Source organism: Chinchilla lanigera, unplaced genomic scaffold (genome assembly GCF_000276665.1).
Source record: "Chinchilla lanigera isolate Chin_1 unplaced genomic scaffold, ChiLan1.0 scaffold00021, whole genome shotgun sequence".
Classification (NCBI taxonomy): domain Eukaryota; kingdom Metazoa; phylum Chordata; class Mammalia; order Rodentia; family Chinchillidae; genus Chinchilla; species Chinchilla lanigera.
This window is the reverse complement of record NW_004955422.1, coordinates 16,333,363-16,346,443: the sequence shown is the minus strand read 5'-3', so window position 1 is coordinate 16,346,443 and position 13,081 is coordinate 16,333,363. Positions and strand designations below refer to the sequence as shown.

Sequence of the window (13,081 nt, the reverse complement as noted above, 5' to 3'; positions counted from 1 at the left end):
CGTCCTGCCTCAGCCTCAGGCCTACTGGGATTACAGACCTGCACCACTGTACCTAGCCTGAGTAGTCTTAATAATTTTAGAATAGTTTGAGATTTCTAGAAAAGGCGCGAAGGTTCCAAGGTTCCTTACTAGTAACATCTCCTGTTAGTGCTGCTTTTGTTAGGGTTAATGAGCCAATACTGACACACTGTTGCTAACCAGAGCTTAGGCTTTTTTTGTTTGTTTTTAATTTTGAGATGGGGTCTCCTTACCTTGCCCAGGGCGGGCTCAAACTTGCAATCCTCCTGCCTCAGCCTCCTAGAGTACTGGGATTACAGGCGTGTACCACTATGTCTGGCAGAGCTCATGCTTTTTGCTGTGATCTTCAGTTTGTACCTGAGATGCCTTCTCTGCTCCAGAGTTCCCACATCTCACCCACTCCTTGGGTCTCCTTAGGTGTCTCTTTTAACTGTGACAGTTTCTCAGGGTGGCCCTGTTTGGAGGGCAGTTTCAAGGGGGCCCCTGATCTTGGTTCTTGTGCCTAAGACACATGAGCACAGCTCCAGCTGCCCTGCTGGTAGGGTCTTCTTCTTTGGCTCTTGGGGTCTTGGTACTTTTCCTAGAGGTCGTCCCGTCCCCGCGGTCCTGGCTGAGGAGCTCTGAGAGGCGGGCAAGGCTCGGTTGGTTTTCATGCTCCATGGTTGCGGGCAATGGCAGAACATTCCGGGTAGCCCATTGTGAGCAAGGGTCCCTTTCCTGAGGTGGCCAAAGGCGGGACCCTCGCCACACCCAGAGCGACCTCTGCTGTCCTTGGCCACAGCCCCAGGCTCAGTCCCTGCCCCAGCTGCCTCTCTGGCCAGCTGGGGTGCCCACTGATCGGGGGCAGGGGGTGAAACTCACCTCCGTGCTCTCATCACGGGGACGCGTGCCCCAGGCAAGTGGCTGCGCTCCTGAGCTGTCTGCTTTGAAGGATGGGGTGGGCCCAGCAGGACACACTTCCTAAGCCAGCCTGAGGCCCCAGTGCAAGAGCCAGAAGCATGCCGTGGGCCTGGGTTCAGCACCCCTTCCGGGCCCAGTGCCTTCTGTCCCCACCACACCCTGCCAGTCCCAGATCACAGTGAGGCATCCTGAGGATCCCCACCTGGTGTGGAACCTGCAGCCCAAGGACACAGAGGGCAGCTTGGGCCAACCTCCTCAAGGGGCTCCAGCTCCTGTCGCCTGCCCAGGGCTGGCCCTGGCCTCCTCCAGTGACTGCCAAGCTGCACCAGCCCCTGTCCTGCCCCACATCAGGGTGGAGACAAACCTCCAGGCCCAGAGTCGGCTGGGCACAGGGTGCACCTGATCCTGTGCCATCTTGGGGTCTGACGGGACCCTCACCCTCTCCCTCCGCTTTGGGTCCGGTGACTGAGCGGCCAGCCTGGGATCGTGGGGTGGCTGGTGAGGCACAGCACTGCCCCTGCCCAGAGCAGGGCCTCCCACGCTGGGAAGGCCCCAAATAGCCTGGCGAGGGCAGCTAGAGGCCAGGCCGGGGTACTGGGGGCTCTGACCTCCGGCAGGTGGTCTCTGGCCGAGCAATGAACCTTAGGGCCACACTCGCACAGCAGGGCCGTGCAGTGCTCCAAGCACTCTCCACCTGCGCTGTTGGTGTCTGAGGACTTAAACTTGCTATATAGCTCAGGCTGGCCTCAAACTCATAATTCTCCTGCCTCAGCCTCCCAAGTGCTGAGGTTACAGGTGTTCACCAGCACACCTGGCTGGGACTTGACACCTTACCCCTGAGCCTTGGTCTTCCACCCGGAAGTGGGGATCATAATGGCGGACTCTGCAGGGTCAGAGGAAGAGCTCAGCGGGCGAATGAGCGCCCCCAGCCCTTAGCAGTGACTTTAGAGCTAGCTCAGCTAGCACACGTTATCCCTGGGGGGAACCCGTTGGCTCAGGGGTTAGTGAACTCCAGAGCGCCCAGACTGCCCAGTGGGCTTGTTACCACCCAGCTCTGGCTCCCGCCCCCAGATTCTGTAGCAGATCCAGGGTCACCCAGGTCAGGCGGCGACATTTAAATCAAGGACTCTAGCAGGAAGTTGAGGAACCCCTGCAGCCACCAGGACCCATGAGCTGGCGGGTGGTTTTGGGAAGTTGTGTCACCATGGGGCTGGGGCCTTTCCTCCTATGCCTCTGATCCTCACCTTTCACATGGGGGATGAGGTGGAGATCAAAGTGCTACGGTGCCCACAGGAGGCATAGATGACCCCGCCCCTTCCCCTCCCCCCCCTTCCTCGATGTGCAGAAAAACCGCATGGGAAGAGTGGGTGCCTACTGCACACCCCGCCCGGGTGGACCTTCTGCCTCCCTCCTCTTTGTGGGTCTGGCTAGTGTGGGATCCTCCCTCCGTGTGTCATCCTGGCCCAGCTGGAGCCAGGCACAGCCCTATCCTGACTCCTGCTGCCTGACCCAGGGTGACACAGAACGTCCCTACAAGTTATCCGCAGGCAGGCACAGACCTGCGCTGTTTGGGTCTTCAGAACCGACTCAGGGACTCCTACCTGGGGCTCTTTCCCAAGCCTGCTGCCACCTGCTGGTAAATTGCAGTACTGTAGGTAGCGACCTGCCCCGACTTCCCAGGAAGACCCACCCTCACTCAGCTGGTTCCCCTCAGGTGTCCAGGAAAGGCGAGAGGCTCTGACCAGTGGGCTCACAAGAAGACATGCCGTGCCATCAGGTTCGTTGGGAGATAACTCACAAACTGGGCATTCATTCATTCAGGGTGGAAAACTCAATGGATCGGTACCAGCCCGCCTGACCCTCATCACCACAGTCTTGCAGAGCTCAGTCACCACCCAAAGGAAAGCCCTTCCCGTCTGCATCGTGCCCCACTTCTCCAGCCTTCCTCAGCCCTGCCAACTACAGATCTACTGTAATTATTATTATTATTAATTATTATTTTGGAGTCAGGGGCTCGCTATGCAGTTCAAGCTAGACTTGAACACTATGTAACCCAGGCTGGCCTCAAACTCACAGCAATTCTCCTGCCTCAGCCTCCCAAGTGCTAGCATTACAGATGTGTGCCACCATGCCCAGCTAGTGTGTCTAGTCTTTATAGCAGCTGTGGGAAGGTGTCATGGTCCATATTTTACAGAGGAGAAAGAGACTCAGAGAGGTGGCAGGCCGTACCCATCTCACAGACTGTGACTGGAGCATGGCGGCTGAGCCCTGCCCTCCTCCCCGGCCCCACCTTGCCCTCCACATTGGATGCCTGCCCTCCAGACACCCCAGGGCCGCTGAGAGGGCACAGTGGCCAGGACAGAAAGGTGCTCCCAGAGTGCCACCCAGGGGACAGGTGGGGGTCTCCTGGCCATTAGATGTTGGTTCCAGAGTGCATAGTCCTGACTGGCCCAACAGGGAGCCCCCCAGGTTTTCCTGAGTGGCTGGGTGCTGAGTACTTGCTGCTTTAGAGCTGTGTCCCTTGAGGCTGCGGGCTCCAGGCAAATGAGGACAGGGTACACCTTGCACTTGGATGCGCTGGGAGCTGGGGATTTAGCTCAGCGGCACAGTGCCTGCCTGGCAAGCGCAAGGTCATGAGTTCAATTCCTGGTACCGGAAGAAAAACAAAAAGCACTTGGATGCACTGACGTGTGCCAGATGGAAGGGTGGGCAGAGGGCGAGTGGACCAGCAGGTGGGTGGACAGACAGAAGGAAAAAAGCAAGGAAGCAGGGGAGGTGAAAAGAAGGAAGAAAGTCAGCTGAATGGATGGGCAGGTAGATGGAGAATTACAGTGCCATTCTCCTGAGTGACTAAGAAGATAAATATTACTTACTTAATCAGCGCTAATGAACAAATTCTACACATTTCTGTCTTAAATCCAGCCCACCCAGAGCACGGTTCCAGGGACTTCCCAGCCTACCCTCAGCACTCCCTGCACCCCCACAGGACTTCCCATCCTCTCCCGGGCGGGACAGGCCGGGTCCCCAGGCTCCCAGTACAGCATTGTAGAAAGGGTCCTTGTGATGCGGTCTGTCCTTTGGGTGTCCCACCCCTGGCTGTGGGCAGCATCCACCTTACCCTGCCTCTGGCTGTGCCTCTGGTGATTCACACTGTTCATTCGACACAGCCTCCTGAGCATCGCTGTGGGAGCCCACGGGACCCCTGAGGAAGCGGAGCTCAGGAAACTGAGCAAAGGCTGCACCTGGGCTGCAGGGCCTGCTGGGGTCCGGTGGCAGAAGGACCGGGGTCTCATGATACCGGCTGCACCCTGGGCGCTGTCCCACACAGAACCTTTACCCTGTCCCACGTATGGACAGAGCGGGGGGCACTCAGGCACAGTAGGGACAGAGGGGTTCAAGAGGGGACAGAGGTGCTCCAAGAACACAGCCAGTGCCCCCCAGGAAGCAGCTCATGCCTCTGAGGTGAACTGGTCAGCCAGCGGGGCAGGCAGGGATCTGCTGGCCACCCCCAAAGCTCTTTTTTAGTTTTCCATTTGCACAGCGACTTATGCTTGTTGGTTCATTTTTTCATTCTACTTTTTTTATTTTTGTGATACTGGGGACAAAACTTGAGGCCTTCACACGGAGCTAACCCATCCCTTTTTACTTTGAGACAGGGTCTCTCACTAGGTCACTGAGTTGCTCTGGCTAAGCTCGAACTTGTGATCCTCCTGCCTCAGCCTCCCAAGTGCTGAGAGTACATGTGACCCTCGCATGCGGCTAGGATCAGTCATCCTGTGCTCAGCTTTGTGTTTCCCATTCCTGCTCCTGACACCTTCCTGACCCAGAGTCCTCAATGGGCAAAAACCTTCCCTGGTCTCCTTGGCTTCTCACTCCTGCTGTCCTCTCTCCTCCCAGGGACAATGGGTAGGGGAGGTCGTGGTCCCCAGGCCTCTGGGACACCTCACTCAGGCTGGAGCAGAGGGAATGGTCTCTAGCTGCTGCCCACCCCAGGCCCCCCAGCAGAGCAGGTGGCCAGGACTAGCTGTGAGGGGGCTGGGTTCTCACCTCTGGCCCCTTTTCCTTGGAGGAAACCTGACCCCCGCACCCCATTCTGCTTCCACCTCATCTGTGGTAGCCCCCAACAGGCTGATACCTTCCGACTTCCAGGGAGCTGCACCTTCAGGGAGCCTCTCCACTCTCCCCACCCTCACCCCACGGAAGTGGGGTGTGTCTCCCCTGGGCCTCTGCGCTCATCTGCTGGGGCCGCTCGGGCAGCAAACACGGATCACCTCTCAGGCCTGAGGGCCAGAAGCCCAAGGACAAAGAGTCGGCTGGGCGGGCTTGTTCCGCCCCTCCCTAGCTCTGCTGCTATCTCCGATGGTCCTTGGCTTGTGGGAGCCTCGCCTGACTCTGCCTCATGTCACGTAGTGTCTCCTGTGTGCAAGACTTTGTGATGTATGTATGCGTGTGCGTGTGCATTTGCATCTTTTCCGGTCACACGGGAGTGTGACTACCTTAATCTGTGTGACCTTCTAACTGATCACATCTGCAACAGTCCTGCTTCCAAATAAGGCTGTGTCTTGTGAACTGGGTGCGAGGACACCAGTGTATGAATTGCACCCCGCCACTCTCTCCTAACCCACCTCTGAAACAACGCTGCTCAGCTCTCTCAGGGTCAGAGACTTCCCCCAAGGCAGAAGATGCATTTTCTGCCATTGAATTTGTTTTCCGCATGAGCCTGGAGCCCACAGTGCCTTCCTTCCCAGGGGTTGTGGCCACCAAGCGCTAACCCTGCTGCCCCACATGTGGGACAACCAGCCCCAGGCGGGATCACCCACCAGCCCCGGCTTCTTCACCTGCAAGAAGCCCCTGCAGCCCCGGCTCCGCTTGCTCCTGGATGAACTCAGTCCGCACAGACAGCGCAATGCCTTTGCTCCTGCAGAAGCCGGAGTGCTCACCGCCTCAGGGACCGCTGCTGGGAACCCGGATGCCCAGGGGTAGGGCGCTGTCTATCCTGATGCTTGCTCAGGGCCCCTTGCCAAGTTCTTCACTCTTCCTGCATTCTGGGCTGGCTCTGGGATCTCCGAGCACAGCCAGAGCAGGGAAACAAAGTGCCATGTCCCCCAGGGACCTGGGCCACAGCCAGCAAGTGCTGGGAGAGGCAGGAGCCGCACAGCAGGGAAAGATGTGGGAGGCCCCGGGTCCAAGACAGACCCTGGCTGCTGCTCCCCTTGCTGGTCAGGTGCCTCTCGGAACCTCACTCATGCAAGGGCAGGAGGTCCTGGTCGTGGCTTGCAAAGATGAGGGAAGGAAGGATGGTAGGCCTGACGTGCTGCTTGTTCGCAGAACTGTGCCAGAGAGGCCTGAAATTGTAGTGCTAGGTGAATTGCCTTCCCTTGCTGTCTTTGTCCACACATATACGTCTGACACACCCAGGGACACGCACGTGTGCATGCACGGACACGGTGCACACGGGCACACAAACACTTGCATACACACATGCATCAGCCTCTTTTTCCCATGCACACAAACCACTTACTGGTTTCAACCCCAGGGGCCTCTGCAGCCTGGCCCCCTAGAGCTCAGCCCGGCAAGGGACGGTGAAGCTCTGCACTGCCTTCAGTCGGCATCAAATCCAGCAAATGACAGAATAGAATAAAATATTTTAATGTTCCTGTTACACACCCCCACACTGTCACTGTCCACCCTGTGAGCTGCTGGGACATTTGGGGTGGCACCTCAGGGTGTGTCTTCTGCCAACCCGGGCCTCTCGTCCACATGACCCCTGCCATCTTGCAGTGCTCCGTGGGGTCTCAGCTGCGGCCCCTCAGCTCCCACGTGGCCCCCGATGGGAATCCCAGGCTCCGAGGGTCAGAGTGACGGCTGCATTGTGGGGCTCAGGCCTGGAGAGTCCCCGCTGCCAGCTCAGAGCCCCGTGGTGGCCGGAACATGCAAGGGCTCCTGGCCCCGGCGGCCCCGCGGGCCCTGCTTCTTGTGGTGCCGCCGCCGGGGCTGGACACTCTTGCCCGGGGCCTGCACCGGGCTGCTCTGGAGCAGCCGCACCAGCTCGTGGTCCCTGTGATCCAGCACGCGGGGCAGGAACAGGGAGGACTTCTGTGTGCGGCGGGTCTTGAAGCCCCTGCGGGGCCGGCCCTTGCCATTCACAGACACGTACCAGAGTCTCTCGGCGCCTGGCTGCCGCCGTGCTCCAGGCCCACTGGGCGCCGTGCGGTACAGGCGTGACGCATAGGTGTTGTAGCCCAGCTCGTGGATCCGCTCCACAAACTCGCACTCGGCGCTGTAGTGCTCCTGCGAGAAAAGATCACAGTCAGGGGTACAGGAGGCCACACCAACATGGAGGAGCCAGGGACGCCTCCTTCTCCACCACGGCCGCCGACACACCCGCCCTGCTCACACTCCCTTCCTCCCACCAGTGGCTGTGAAATGGGCTTCCAGGATCCAACTCAGCGTGTTCCCCTTTGCAGAGGTTTCCTGAGCACCTCCACAGGACTCACCTCCCCTGCCTCTCCTCTCTGGGACTCCAGCTCTGGGGGGGCGGGTCCCAGCACAGGAACCCGTGGGATTGTCTGGAGCAGAGATTGGGTCTTCCTACCCTGGGGCCTTTGATGGCTACCAGCTTCAGGGATCAGACGTGTGGACACACACAGGGACACTGAGGACACCGTCATTAGACACTCACGGGGCTGTGCCAGGCCTGGGGTAGGACAGGCCTTGACGAGAGGGTGTCCCCACCCTGTCCAAGTCACAGACTCCAAACTGAATGAGCTGTCCCCAGAGCCCCCAGGCCCAGCCATGGGTCTTCCCTGCAGGTCCTAGTGTGGACATCACCTCCTTGGTCAGCACCCACAGTATACAGATGGGGAACCCGAAGCCCAGGCTGGTGCCCCAAGCCCCGGAGCATGTGACACCTCTCTGAGCTGGCCTGACTGCACGGAAGGGTCCAGGGCTGCCTGGGAGTGAGGCTGGGTCCGGGTACACGGTGCTGTGCGGACACCTGCCTCTCATGTGGGGTCATGACAAACCCAGTGGCTGTCCCAACACCTCTCCCTGGTCCCCCAGTCCTGGGGCAGGTTCGTCTTCTGAGGTCAGGGAAGTCTCTTTTTGCAGGGACACTTGGGGGGTGGTGGAGAGACACAGACTTACTCATCGTCTCGAAGAGCAAGGGGCTCAGGCCCCCCGAGGAGCAATTTTGGGGTGGGAGACACAGGTACTCGCTTGCGCCTCGTGCGGAAGTCAGGTGCGGAAGTCAGGTGCGGTCTAGGAGGACAGTGTTGGCTCCGGGGCCAGAGGTCAGCCTCCGGGCCAGCTGGGTTGGGACTCACCAAGGGGACAGTTCTCCATGCCCATCCTGACGCAATGTCCCACCACACCCTCTGCTCCAAAAGCCCCTCTATTTCTACCCCTTGAAGTGGACTCAGAGACACCCTGCAGATGAGGTGACATTTAGAGAGAGACAGTCACAGGAAAGGGTGGTGGAGAAGAGTATCCAGGCAGGGACAGTAAGAGCAGATGGGTCACAGCCTGTCTGGAGAATTGAGAGGCATACCAGAACTAGAGGGGGACAAAGTTCCAGAAAAACAGGAGAGGGACACAAGCACCTGGGCTGCTGTTTTGTGGGTGATGTCATTGGAGGACATGAGCAGATTTGCTTTTTAAGAAAGATTTCCTCAGTATGTGCCTAGTGGATCGTGTCACAGTGTAAGAGCCAGGGCACTGACTGAGGAATGAAGGAGTGGATGCTGGGTGGATGGCTGGGTGGATAGATGAGTAGACAGTTGGGAAAGAAGAAAGGTAAGAAGGAAGGGAGAGAGGAAGGGAGAAGGGGAAGAATGGGGAAATGGAAAGGAAGGAAAGAAGAAAGGCTGTCGGCAGGATGGGTACATGGGTGGGTTCATGGATGGATATATGGATGGGTGGATGGATGGATGGATGCACAGATGCATGGATGAGTGCATGGATGGGCTGGAAAAGACAGAGGTAGCACGCCAGTCCCTGGGTCCCAAGGCTATTACAGTGGCCCAGGTGGAAAGGGACAAGGGCCTGTGTTATAAGGATACTGGCCTCTGGGATAAGGTAGAGATGACTGGATATGGACCTGAGGGGGGGGCCATGGCTCCCAGCTGCCTTGATGCTGGAATGAGTGGCTCCTAGGCCATGGTTGAGAGAGAGGAGTCAGGGCTGAGTGCCTGTGGTGTGCTGCTTGGGGTCTCTGAGTCATCAGGACTTCGGGAGAGGTGCTACGTAACTCAGAAGGGAGGTCAGGGCTGGCACTGAAGTCATCAGGGTGCTATGGTCGCTGGCCATGGCAGAGGAAAAGCCGGCTAACAGTAAGGACCAGGGCACTCAGCCCAGGGGCAGGGAGGTGGGAACAGCTCTCACAGGCAGCTCAGAGCAGGCAGGTGACGAGGCCCTTGTCCCCCAGGTATCGAGCAGGGCAGTGAGGATTTCTCTGCTGATGCTCTGGAAAGTCCCACACCATGCAGTAGACTGCCCTACCACCTGTGGCCTCACTGTCTCATGGTGGGTCTGAGACTCTTGTACCCTCCTCGCCCAAAGCCTAGGCTATCAGCTCTCAGGGACAGAAGCCAGAGATGACCTCTGACCCTCGAGGATGCCCAGGTGAGGCAGGGATGGCAGAAGACCTGGACTTGTCTCCTGAGCGGCCTCCCTACTCTGCCTTGTGACATTCTGCAGTAGGACAAGATGCCTCCCCTGTGGATAAGAAGACCTGAGACATCACTGAAGGCCACCAAACCCTTCCTGGGTTGTCTCTCATTCCACGAGGGAAGAGCACCTGCGGGGGTGGGGGAGTGTCAATTTCAGGATGCAATCAGCTCTCCTCAATTCCACCAGAGACTTAGGGCCTGAGGGGTCCAGAGAGCCCCAGCCCACCTCAAAAGAAATAGAGACCTAACCCAGGGCAAAGTATTCTTATAGATGCAAATGGAACAGGGGCACCAAGGGACCTGCAGAGAGGCCCACGCCATGATCTCCTGGGTCCATATACAAATTCTAGTGCTTGGCCTTGGACCTGAGGAAACAGATGGCTGCCTCTCCACCTTTGTATTTCCTGTAGCAAAACAGCTGAAAATCTATGCTAAAGTAACCAGCTTTAAGAAGGGCCTGAGAGACGTCAAAGGGGGCAGGCAGGGAGATGTGAGGATGTTTCCCTGAAAGCCAGGTGGAAGCAAGAGGCGGGTAACCAGCTGCAGGGTGCTAGACCGCACCTGTGGCTGTGTCATCCAGGTTAGGTGAAGCTGGAAACTCGATGTCCAGGGAGGCAGCAGCCACAGGGCTCACACTCACTGGCAGAGGTAGCAAATCTCCTACTTCTACAGTGGCTTCTCAGGAACTGCTGATGCCCTCAAGATGACAAGATTCTTTCTGACCATGTGAGGTGCAGGCAGTCCACAGTCCATACCTGGAGCCCTTCTCTACCCCTACCCTGTTTCCTCCTGGGGAGGAAGCGTTCCCAACCTGGGGAGAAGAGGCTGAGCCCACCCAGCTGCCTCATTTCTCACACCCAGGCCAGCTCTGTTGAACCCAACAGAAGAGCTGCTGCCTCTCCCTTCGTCCCCGAGTTCTCTTGGGTCCATTTATTTCAGGGACAGTTCCTTGAGGGGCCATCTTGCCCCTGTTCTCAGTCAGCTTCTAGAAGGGCAATGGAGCTGATAAGGTTTGGGGGAGGGTTTGGAATGTGTCCAGCCCCTAGTATGACCCTCCCCAAGGGCTGCACTCCAAGTGTCTCCCATGGAAGCACCCAGAGCTTTGGGTGTGATTCAGAGACCTAGAGTTCTAGGCCATGTCCCTCCTCTCCCTGCTGGAATGTCACAGCAAAACAACTACTCTTTTGGTACCCACATACTGCAGAGATGGGACTCACCGAAGCATAGAGCCGTCCCCTCCTGTTCATGGCCAAGTACCGCCCAGAGAAGAGCCCCTTGATGGCCACAACGCCCACTTCCACAGCCGTAATCTCCAGGATACCTGGGGAGAGTCAGGAAGGCTCGTCACTTCCTCTGCTCCCAGAACCACAGAGGTGAGCATTGAGCATGGCAGGTCCCACCCATGTCACACCCAGGCTCTGGACAGCACGGGCACCCCACACCCAATGGGTTGGGGCTTGGGAGTTCAGAGAGGAAGAAGGCATTGGACAGGACTTGGAGAGGGGCCTGTACTTGGAGAGACAGTAATTCAGACCTGGGAGGGAGACACTGAAATGAACTTGTACCTGGCCATCTCTGCCAGGCCTCATGGGCAAGTCATGTGGCTCATTGGAGCCTCACATACCCTCAACAGCTGGTTTCATGGGACAGACCAGCAAGCAGAGACTGCCACGCCCGGGTGACTTGCCCAAGACCGCACATGGCGGGTCAGATCATGCCTGCCGTGACCATGGAGCCCTGTGTCCTGCGGCCTGAGCCAGACAGGGAGAGAAGGCCAGGGCTCTCAGTATAAGCCAGTGGGTGCTACCCAAACTGGACTGCCAGTGTTTTGGGGTGGGAGATGATTGTCTAGGGGGTGGGACCAAGTCTGGAGCTCCCAGTGGAAAGCTGTCCAGGGCTAACCCTCTCCTTGATGTATGAAAGAACCTAAAATCCTCCTGATGCCGTTCCTTTCTGCACAAGAGAGCCTCTGGGGGATGGGTGTTGGGGCTTGCAACTTCCCAGGTAAGGCATCTTCTCCAACAGGGCGGGGCGGGGGGAGGGGGTTGCCGCTAACATCCTCTACAGGGGGTGCCTAGCACCCAGCACAGCTGTAATCATCCAAATTAGCAAGGCTTTGCACCAAGGCTCTGGGGTGCAGGCTGGAGGACCTTAGAATCCGTGGGGTGACAGTCTGGTCAGGCTCCCCAGCGCTGGCCTCGGGGACCAGCTAAGTGGGAGCCTGGACGCAGCAGCGCTAGTTGCACACTTTCCACCTCTGGGCAGCCTGCACCCGGAAATCTATACGTTCTGCAACCCCAAAGAAGCCTGGATTTGGAGTGAACCACAGAATGTCTCTCGGTGAGGAACCCTGCCCACCAGGACCCCCTGGCGACAGCTGGTTCCCACCGTGGGCTCCAGAGGCGTCCCCTTAAAGACGCCCTCGCAGCGCTGCGGCTTGCCCCGAGGAAGCTGCGGTTTCCACAGCCGCCTTGAACTGACCACACAGCTTCCTGCGCCCGGGGGCCTGAGCGAGCCCGCTGCGTTTCAGCGGAGGACCTCCGCGGTCCTGGCCACACTCCCACGCTCCCCACTGTAGTCGGTCCGGGCCTGGTTCGGCTTGTGCGCTCGCCACCCGATAGGCCTGTTCGCTCTGCCCAGGGCTCAGCGCCGTCCCCGGTGCCCACGGTCAGAGGAGCCAAACTCCGGAGCCCGTGGCCTCCGGGGGTGAGGCAGTCAGGGCGGCGGTCCTAGAGGCCGGTGTGCATGCGCTTGTGTGCGCCCGAGTGTATCTTGGCGTCCGCAGACCCAGCAGGCGCCCTTTGGCGCCCTGGACTCGCCTCCCGCGGCTCCCACCGGGTAGCTGGACGCCCGCCTTTGCTCTGAGGGTGCAGATTCCAGCCAGGGAAATAATCTTTCGGTGGCATTGGCGTCCAGGAACCTAGGGTCCTCAGTGCAGAGGCAGCGAGGCGGTCCAGCCACCTGGGCGGCCGACAGTCGGTAAAGCAGACGGGACCGCGGCGCGCCCCAGGTCGGCTGGAGGTGGAGAAGTGGTCAAAATAATAAAGAAAATGATGACTGCCTCATCTAGCTCCTTTTCTCCGACAGATTCAAAGGGCTTAAACTTGTTAGAACCGCCAAAACGAAGCCGAGCGGGGAGCCGGCGGTCAGCTACAGCGCGCCCCCTCGGAGGATCCGGCTAGGCGGGGACCGCTCCTGGAAGGGATCCCCTCCCCCAGTCTCCTCTGATCCCGGCGCGAGGTTCTCCCGGACACAGCTGCGGACCCGCGGTGCGGAGGGTCGCCCTCTGGCCGCAGGAGGCGGGCACCCTTGGCGCGCTGTGCCCCCTCCCGCGCCGCACCCTGCGCCCCGCCGCGCGCCGGGCACTCACTGTAGGCGCTGTTCTCCAGGCTGCCGTTGACGCGGCCGCTCGGGTGCAGCTGGAGGTGGTACTTGGTGGCGCAGTAGAGCTTGCGGCGCCGGGGCGCCCCGCCGAGGTGCTCGTAGACGCCGCC

The 13,081-nt window shown here is 59.0% G+C and overlaps 1 protein-coding gene across 1 annotated transcript; it reads right to left on the bottom strand.

Annotated features, from left to right (window-relative positions):
* Positions 1-6,590: 6,590 nt before the first annotated feature.
* Positions 6,591-13,081, bottom strand: Fgf3 (fibroblast growth factor 3; the record flags this gene model as incomplete). Its single annotated transcript, XM_005384959.2, has 3 exons — positions 6,591-7,209; positions 10,805-10,908; positions 12,958-13,081. Coding segments are annotated over 3 exons (612 nt in total), but the record flags the coding sequence as incomplete, so codon positions are not given.